The 9,998-nt window shown below is 39.1% G+C and overlaps 1 protein-coding gene across 1 annotated transcript in view; it reads right to left on the reverse strand.

The window, feature by feature from the left end:
* LOC107286155 overlaps window positions 1-3,652 on the reverse strand; it is a 9,231-nt gene extending 5,579 nt beyond the window's left edge. The window contains exon 1 of the mRNA XM_029283858.1: window positions 3,377-3,652. Within this exon, the coding sequence (XP_029139691.1) occupies window positions 3,377-3,638 (262 nt within the window). The 5' untranslated portion in view covers window positions 3,639-3,652. The remainder of the gene's footprint in view (window positions 1-3,376) is intronic.
* Between the last annotated feature and the right edge of the window lie 6,346 nt (window positions 3,653-9,998).

The raw sequence follows: 9,998 nt of genomic DNA on the forward strand, positions 1-9,998 counted from the left end.
CAGCCACTCGGTCTTGGAAGGGTTGAGCCTGAGTCTGTTCCTCCCCATCCAGACCCGTACGGCCTCCAGGCAACGGGCCATCACGTCAAGGGCAACATTGGGGTGGTCTGGGGTGGAAATGTACAGCTGAGTATCGTCAGCGTACTGATGGAAATCCACCCCAAAGCCACGAATGATCTCCCCCAGCGGCTTTACATAAGTATTGAACAGAAGGGGAGAGAGGACCGACCCCTGAGGCACCCCACAAGTTAGGGGTCCTAACCAAGATCCTAACCAACCCTTTTCTGATTTTATAGATGATTTACAAAAGGCTATAGATAGACAAATTACTAATATCACTGCTCGCGCAGAATTACTTTTAAAACTTGCTTATGAAAATGCCAATGCTGATTGCCAACGTATTTTACAACCTCTTGCTGCTAAACCAGATGCTACTCTTGCTGACTTTTTGAAAGCTTGTCGCATAGTAGGAACTAGTGCCTTCTCTATGGATGCCCTTGCAGCAGCCATACAGCAAGGCGGGCGTCCCTCTGGAAACTGCTTTAATTGTGGAAAGCCTGGTCACTTCAAAGCTCAGTGTAGAGCCCCGGGAGGTGGAGCATCACGCAAAAATAATAATTCCAGCAAACCAAAAACAGTTTGTCCTAAATGCAAGAAGGGTTTTCATTGGTCTAATCAATGTAGATCTGGCTCTATTCAATCTGCCCAGTCGGAAAACTAATTACGGGACCCACAGCCAGCCCCGCTTCAAAGGCTGTGTGACAACCTCTGCCATTTCCTGCTTCTTTTCCAGCTTCAGTCTTTCTTATCGCTGACATCTCTCTTGATGCAGATTTTCCTAACACGCCCTATTCTATCTCCACCTCCTTGTTGCAACCCCTCCCCTCTTCCACATCTGCTCTTGTTATGCCTCATGAGTCATTCACCCTAAGGGGTGGTTTTTTCCCTCCTGCACTTTTAGTATGCTCTGATACTGTCACAACTGACATTGAATTTATCCCAAACTGCCCAATTTCAATACAAAAAGGGGAAGTAATTGGTAAACTATTAGTTCTCCCCCCCGTGGAGCCATTGCCAGCTCCCACTGAATTATTGGCTATAACAAAAACAATGCAAAACAGCCGCCCAGCCATGGAGTTCCATATTAAAGGTCTCCGTTTTTCTGGCATTCTAGATACCGGCGCTGATGTGTCAGTAATCCGAACCGCTGAATGGCCTGCACAGTGGCCATTTGAACCGGCTCCAGCAGTCAGAGGGGTGGGCGGAACTCAAGCTGCACAAATCAGCAAAGATTGGCTATCTGTGACTTCTCCACAGACATCTGCAGTTGCACACATCAAACCAGTCATCCTCCCCCTTCATATCAACTTGTGGGGGCGTGATCTCATGCACCAATTTGGTGCCAAATTAAGTTTGGAATAATGTCTCTTTCTATTCCTCTCCGCCTTTCTCTTAAATCTGATATTCCAGTATGGATTGACCAATGGCCTCTTACCTCTGAAAAACTTTCCGCTTTACACTCTCTTGTGTCTGAACAACTTGCCTTACAACATATTGAACCCTCTTTGAGTCCTTATAACACTCCAGTTTTTGTGATAAAAAAAAATCTGGTAATTGGCGTTTATTACATGATCTTCGCCTCATCAATACCATTATTTGACCTATGGGGGCGCTACCAATGTGGCCTCCCAAATCCTAACCTCATTCCAAAGAACCATGACCTCATGATTATAGACCTCAAAGATTGTTTCTTTTCCATACCCCTGCACCCTGATGATATGCCTTTGTTTGCCTTTACTGTGCCTGAAATAAATATGCAAAAGCCCACTTCTCCCTATCAATGGCGTGTCCTTCCTCAAGGCATGCTAAATAGCCCCACCATATGTCAGCTATATGTCAATACAATTCTAGAACCCTATCGCAAACTATTCCCTCATTTTCTGGTCTATCACTACATAGACGACATTCTCATCGCTGCGCCAGGGCCTGCGGGCACTGTCAGTACCACCTTACCCACACTCACCTCCCTACTTTCACAAGGGGGTCTCCAAATAGCTCCTGAAAAAATACAACACAAGGAGCCATTTTTGTACCTTGGTCACAAGCTGCTCTCTTCCTATGCAGCACCAAAATTTCCATCTTTACATCTACCTCACAAAACTACTTTAGTAAAACTTCAACAATATCTAGGAACTATCAATTGGATCCGTCCATATTTTGGCATCACTACAACCCAATTGACACCTTTATTTTCTGCTCTGGCACAGGGCAAATCTCCCTCTGATCCTATTGCTTTCACATCAACACAAATTGAGGCCTTTTCCCAAATAGAACAAGCCATACATGCTCAATGGGTGGACCTCTGTGTCCCCAATGAGCCTCTTTCGCTCATAATCATTAACACTCCGCACCTTCCAACAGCAGCTATTGCCCAAAATTCAGGCTCTGTGCGCATCCTGGAATGGCTACATTTACCACACACCCCTAGAAACACCATTAATCAAAAACCTTCTCAATTTGCATCTCTCATTACTAAAGGGAGACTCAGATCCAAAACCTTGNCAGGGCTGTTGATACATAGCAGGGAGCCAGGTATATAATCAACAAGCCCACTTGCACCCCTTGCCCCCACTTCACAAAGAGCGACTCCACGCCGTCTATCTGAGGCACAGTGGTCTCCCTTGGACAAAGGCTCTCCCTTATAATGACCGCTACCCCTCCGCCCCTACCCCGGGTCCTTGGCTGATGGAATGCCTGAAAAATTATCACAATTTGGGTGCTTGGCAACTGGCATGTATTTATGATGGTAGTTGCATCTCAGAGTCACATAATTACCAACTATGACCTTTCCAGGGGATTTCCAACAGGCAAAGTCAAGGATGGGGCGGGAGAGCTGTATTTGCTTAGCAACCCCATGATTCACCTATTAACCATGGTGATTCACTATCAACTGCATCAAAAAAGATTGCAACTGATTTAACAATCAAAATCGCTTAGCAATGGGAGCTCCAGTCCTAATTATAGTCATAAGTTAAGGATTACCTATATGGTGCTATATTAGATTGAGCGGAAATAAAACAATGTTTCTGAATTACATTCTAAAGAGCACGATATAGATAGTAATGAATACCACACATCTATCGGTAGAAGGAAGAGGTATCCAACAGCTACACCTTAAACTTCAGGACATGAGCAGAACATGCATTTTGGGATTGAGTTCTATGTAAATACGTATTTACATAGAAGTAAGTCCCAAAGAACAAATAAGCAAATGTTAACAGTGCAGCTCAAAACACAATTTCACAATTCAATATTCCTTTGAATCATAAAAAGTTCTGTATGGTGTAATACAAGGTAAAATTGTTCCAGAACATACCTCCAAAAATTGTGTTTGAATTAAACGCCAAAGTAGAGACATCAACTCCATGTAACCTTGGATCACTATTTCCACTGCTTGCCGACAATTTGTCAGTGAAAGACTTCTTTACCTCAGGGAAAGGCATACTTCTCCAAGTCTCATCAAAAGCTGGATCTAAAGGAAATTTCAATGGATCTAAAGGAAATTTCTCCAAACTGGTGAATGTGTTTCTGCCACTGCCACTTCCTTCATCATCCACCTGAGACAGTGGAATTCTCATTGATTTTGGTGCCACTCTAGAAAGTTAAAAGAAAAAAGAATGACAAAAATAGGTTAATGTTGTGCCATATATATGGCAATTAAAGTTCTTTTCATTAAGTATTCAATTAAATGTGGTGTAGTAGTTTAGATGTTCATTAATGCTGGAGTTCTATATTCAAGCCCATGTTTAGCCATGGAAACTCAATTAAGAGATTTCAGGCCAGCCAGTCAAGCAGAACAACTACATCAAAAGGTTGTTATAGAGGAAAATGGGATAATGGAGCCCTATGTATTCAGTTCCTTTTTGCAAGTATAAACTGCCTTGGAAAGAAGAATGGAACAAGCAGTGTTCCTAAAAAAAGTGGGGCAGCAAGTAGGGATGGATGGGCTCAATTTATAAGATGATCTGAATTTTTATGCTAGGAGAATACATTTCCTAAAGCTTATCTTTCTAAAAAATTGTGTCCAATAGCATCCAGAACACAGACCCCTCAAGCAATGACAGAACAATACCAAAACTGAATCTTTAGGATACAAAAAGGCTGACACTTCCCAAGTCAATACAACAACAGTAGATACTGTTCATCATTATATTTGTCAAACAGTGCTAATGACAATGACACTACTTTATTTTAGAAAGAAAGTGGGATCAACTATTTACCATCCCATGAATATGATACACTTAACTTTCTTTTCATTGAAGACAATACAACTTGCTTTTGTGCACACCTAGGACAGTTGCTATCATCCTGACTGCAAGAAATATCATGAATATCACTGTGCCCTCTTTCATCCAGCAATGAAGAATAGGAATCACTCTATATAAGAAAAAAGATCATGTAAGATTTAAGATTAACATTTAACTCTTAAATTTCATTTTATAATTGACAATCCATTCCAAAATTTGAGACTTTGTCCCAGTTCATATATATTGCTAAGTTGTAATATGCTTTGTAAGCACAACATATATGAACTCACTCATTACAGATTACTATTATGTGTAAATTGAATTACTGTAGCTTTTTCAAATCCTGGCATAACATTAAGTGTGAATCTGTACATTTTAGAATGATGCTTAAATGTTTTAAAAGTTCAGAGAACCCTATTGCTGCTTCATTGTGGCAGGGAGATGTTCTTGGGAAGGATGAGCAAGAATGCTGGTAGTATATGCCAAGAATATATCATCTAAATAATGTCACCCAAGACATGGAGATCATTCCAACTGCAAATCCTAAAGCATGTAGATACTTATATGGTAGTAGCAATGTAGAAAGTTCTGGGAGATGGATGCTTGCTTTTGTGAATACAGAAAAGACATGATTTCATACTTAATAGAAGAAGGCAATGGTAAATGACTCCTGTATTTTACCAAGAAAAGCAGATAAACAGATAAGGTAAAGTGATAGATGATATAATGCCAGATGTTACTCAACATATTACTGAGAAAAAGTTGAGGATCTTTCAGACTATTAATGGTACAGGTAGTTCTCAACTTACAACCACAATTGAGCCCAAAATTTATGTTGCTAAGCGAACCATTTAAGCGAATTTTGCCCCAATTTATGACCTTTCTTGCCACAGTTGTTAAGTGAATCATTGCAGTTGTTAAGTTAGCAACCCAGCTGTTAAGTGAATCTGGCTTTCCTATTGACTTTGATTGTTAGAAGGTCACAAAAGGTGATCACATGACTCTGGGACATTGCAGCCATCATAAATATGAGTCAGTTGCCAAGCGTCTTAATTTTGATCACATGACCATGGGATGCTGCAACGGATGTAAATGTGAAAAATGGTCATAAGTCACCTTTTCCAATGCTGTTTTATCTTTGAACAGTCACTAAATGAACTGTTGTGAGTTGAGGACTGCCTGTATTTATGACTCGATTAAAACTTTTAGGACATCTGATTGCTGATGTTGCCATGAAAGAAAAGATAATCTGAGGCTACAAAGACAGAATTACAGCAGGAACGGTGAATGTAAGATACATTGAAAAAGAACACAGTAAAAGATTAAATAAATTGATACCTTGGGCATCAGCAAATTGAAATGGACTGGAACCTGTTACTACTCAGGTCATGAAAAACAAAGACGGAACAACATTGCTTTCATGGTCAGGAAGGATACCGAAAGGACAGTATGTAGGTACAATGTAATTAATGATTGAATAATATGAAGTGGATTTCAGAGATAGTCCTTTAATATTATAATCATCAACCACTAATGCAGAAAAAAGCATTGACAAGTTTTATGGTTGAGTTTAATCTGAAATCAAGAGAACATGCAGACAAGATGTGCTGCTTATGGTTAGAGAATGGAACGCCCAAGTTGGAAATAATGAGTAAAATATAGTTGGACTGAATGGCCTAGGAAGCAGAAATGAAGCAGAAGGACTTATCCATTTCTGCCAATCCAATGAAAGTCTTTGAAAAGTTATTTTATCAAAATCATTCAGTCAACATCTTTCCTAGACATTCTATCAATGTGAAACTTGGATTTTGAAGAATCAAGAGAAAAAGAGTATTGATGTTCTTGAACTTTGGTGCTGAAGAAGACCAAACTTTGGGTAGGAGAAGACTTTGGGTAGGGAATACTTCAGTTAGCAAACCAATCCAGAGTTCTCACATGAGACACAAATTAACAGGCTCAAATTATCATATTTTGGGCACATTGTGCAAAGACATAGTTCCCTTGGGAAATCTATCTTTCTAAATAAATAAATCTTTAAATTTGGAAAAGATGGAAAGAAAGAAAATACATAGTCCAATAGCAAGGTGGATGGACTTGATTACAGTAACAGGTACACTACTGGGAGACCTGATTAGTCAGTCTGGGAAATCATCCTGGAGAGAAAGCAGTCTATGTGGCTGCTAAGAATTAACACAGACACATTGGCACAAACTCAGATTAAATGATGTTTACAGAAACCAAAGAAATGCATTCTGAAAATATTGTCTATTTGTTCACCTCAGAAAATCTGGTCAGCTTGATTGCAGTTTGAAAACGGCTGTTCATAAAGAGTTGCAGTTCATCAATATATTTTTTCTGTGCAAGATAAATAAATCTTTTTAGACCTATTTAGTTTAATATTCAGAATAAAATTTTGGCTTGTTGGATAAGTTCAATGCTCTCCAATTCAGTATCTAAAATAATGTTATTCATTATATTCTTTCCAAATATTGCAGTCGTTAAAAAGAATTCATTACCTCAATGACACAAATTTCATTACAGAGACATTTGGAGAAATTGTCATATGGATACTAATATTAACAATAACATACTTATTAATTAGTCATGAGGCCATATCAAAACACAACAAAATAAAGTGAAAAGCAAAACTAGAAGAAAATGCATTTCATATTTCTTTATTATCCCTATAGCTTTTTCCAAGCCAATGCATATATGCACTTCAGTTATATTGTTTTATTCAAATAAAAAGACTTATTAATATTTGGGTTCTGACCACATTGATGTTATTCAAATCTATGGATTCCAATGAATCATTTATTCAATATTGACCTCTCACTTTCCTACATAGTACAGCTGGCATTCAGTAACATACAGTATGTGCCATATCCTCAATCTGAGAAGCATCATAAATACAACCGTATTTATGAACTTGGTTAAATCCTCCATATTTAATCTTTGTATCTAACTGTTCAAATCACACTAAATACCTCATAAAATAACTGAACATTTTGTATTTAGATATTTTTAAATTTGAAAGGTGTATTTATACACCCATTTCAGTGTACCAACCTTATAAAGCTATACCTCTTTCAGCTTTTATGTCCAAGATTATTTGAATGGCAATGTTTTTAACTTGTTCTCCAGAGACAGTTGAACAAGAGACAGAGAAACCCTAACTCCTGATATAATTTGTAAATTATACAATCTAAGAGATCTATAAGTGAGATTTAATCTGATCAGACAAAATTTGGGAGTCTTATCAGTTTCCATAAAATTACTTCTCCACCAACAATTATATTTCCCTAAATAATAGAGCATTGTATATGGGTATTCTTCAACTTATGGTCAATTGCTTAGTGACTGTTCAAATTTATGATGACCCAAAAAAGAGGATTTATGACCTGGATTTAAAGTTCTGATGATTGGGCCCCCTTGGCAGTCATGTGACTGAACTTTGAGTGCTTGGCAACATGGCTGTATTTACGGCAAGACTGAGCCCATAAAAACCATAGATTCATTTTAGGACCACAGTGGTCACTTAATGACCACTACAAAAAAGGTCATAAAATCCTTTTGGAAAACATCATAAAATAGTTTTACCATAATGGGCAGTCTTCATTATGATTTTATGTCGAGGACTACCTCTATATATGACTGTAACCGCAGCATCTGGATTTCATACAATTAGAAAAGATATTTCAGAACTTGTACCGTAATTCGACATTACAAAGATCGTGATCATAAAAAATACATGTTTGGAAATAAATTACCAAGGTTTTTTTTAACCTAAGATTTTAGGTCTCAAAAACAGAGTAGCAATAAATATTAGTTCTAAAAACTGGCAACAAAGTATAAACAAAAAATAAATAAATTAACAATCAACCACACAAGCAGCAGGTGAGGGTGCATGTACAGCTCTGCTTGCACAAGCGGTGGGTGCTTAAGCGAATACTTGCATTGCACATGCAGTTCCACCTGCAAATGGAGCTGCACCCACAAATGCATGCACCTGCTGCTCACACCGAACTATTCCTTCCCTGCCCCCTGCCAAGCCAGAAAGGTTGGGGATCACTGAACTACATCACTCTGTGGGAACAACAATATTTTTAATAGTGCATTTACCAGAAAATACATTATCTTAATATTTTGTCTAGTTCTTTACTCACTATTGTGTTTCCCGAAAATAAGACCGGGTCTTTTTTTTTTTTTTTTTTGGCCTCCAAAAGAGGCACCAAGTCTTATTTTCAGGGGATGTCTTTTATACTCACCTCTGACACCGACAGCCCCGCCGGTCCACTTCTTCTGGGGCAGAAGGAGTAGCTTCATTCTGCAGCTGCATTCCGGCCTACATTTTGCAGTCAGGCCTTTCCAGAAGGCCTATGCAGCCGAGTACTGAGCTATGGATTCAATCCATAGCTCAGTCCTCAGCTGCAGAGGTTTTGTAGGCCACTCAGCTGCAGTGACTTTCCGGAAAGGCCTGTGACTGAGAAATGCAAGCCTGGCTGCAGAAGATACCGCAGAAGAAGCGGGTTGGCGAGGCGAGGCCTGGCTGCAAGGTAAGTGGGCGCAGGGTGCATGGGGCAGATCCACACTTCTACCCCCATCCTAGCTTGATTTTTAAGTGTGTGCCTCGCCCCAAAACTAGGGCTTATTTTTGGGGTAGGGCTTATATTAGGCCACCCCCCAAAATCAAGCTAGGGCTTATTTTTGCGGTAGGCCTTACTTTCGGGAAAACATGGTAGGAACATGATAACGCAAATAATCTAGACTTAGGATTTCAAATTCCCCTTCTATGTTGTGCAAATTTTATAGTACACACAAAAAGATTCCAGTTCCTGCAGAAGCACAGAATTTTGCTAATATCCTACCACAGAGGAGAGCTTTTGGCGCAAGCAAGCATTTTCAAAGTGACCCAACTCCACTTCTTTCTGCAGCAGCATCTTGTCATCCGTAAGTTTCTGAGCTGTTATCTTGGCAGCATTGAGAGCCAGAGCCAATGCTTTGTTGTTCTGTTTCAGAGAGACCTTAATTATAGAGGAATTATCTATACAGAAAAAAGGGGGGAAACAAAGAATTATGGGGTGTTGTTTTTGTCTTTGCCACATTTGAGTTTAAGGTTAGGCAGCTCTGAAGTTTGTTTCTTTGGGATGAGTTCCCCAGTCTCCATGCCAACAACTTTCTTCATCTGAAGTAGTAAATGGTTAAGTTTGCCAGCTTTCCTTCCTATCAGTGAGTTTTCTTTTTGTTCCACTTTGTGGTTGCTTCAGATATAGTTAAGTGAAATCTCTCTAGTATTCTTTCCAACCAAGTGCCCAAAAGGTATTCACTCTCAAAAACCTTTACAGGACCTTGATCAATTATAGAATTTGTGATAAACATGACTTAGGTGGAAGTAATATTTGATATCCCAGACATGCATTTTAGTCTCTTTGGTCAGGTGTCAAGTCAGTCACATAAAGTCATACATAAAGATTCAGTTTATACTAAGAGGCAAAATAGAATATTTAAGCCTACATGGGGTGGCAAGCCTATGCACCATTTTCCTGCCCCAATATTCCTAGACATACTTGCTTCTGCAGCATTTGTCTTGCAGAAAGGTGCTATTCAAGATCAGTCAAATCCCTGAGAAAGTGAAGAACCCAAGGAGTAAAATACCATGTCTTATGAAGTATTTAATTTGCTTTCACCTGA

The sequence above is a fragment of the Protobothrops mucrosquamatus genome, unplaced genomic scaffold (assembly GCF_001527695.2).
Source record: "Protobothrops mucrosquamatus isolate PMUCROS unplaced genomic scaffold, P.Mucros_1.0 scaffold253, whole genome shotgun sequence".
NCBI lineage: Eukaryota > Metazoa > Chordata > Lepidosauria > Squamata > Viperidae > Protobothrops > Protobothrops mucrosquamatus.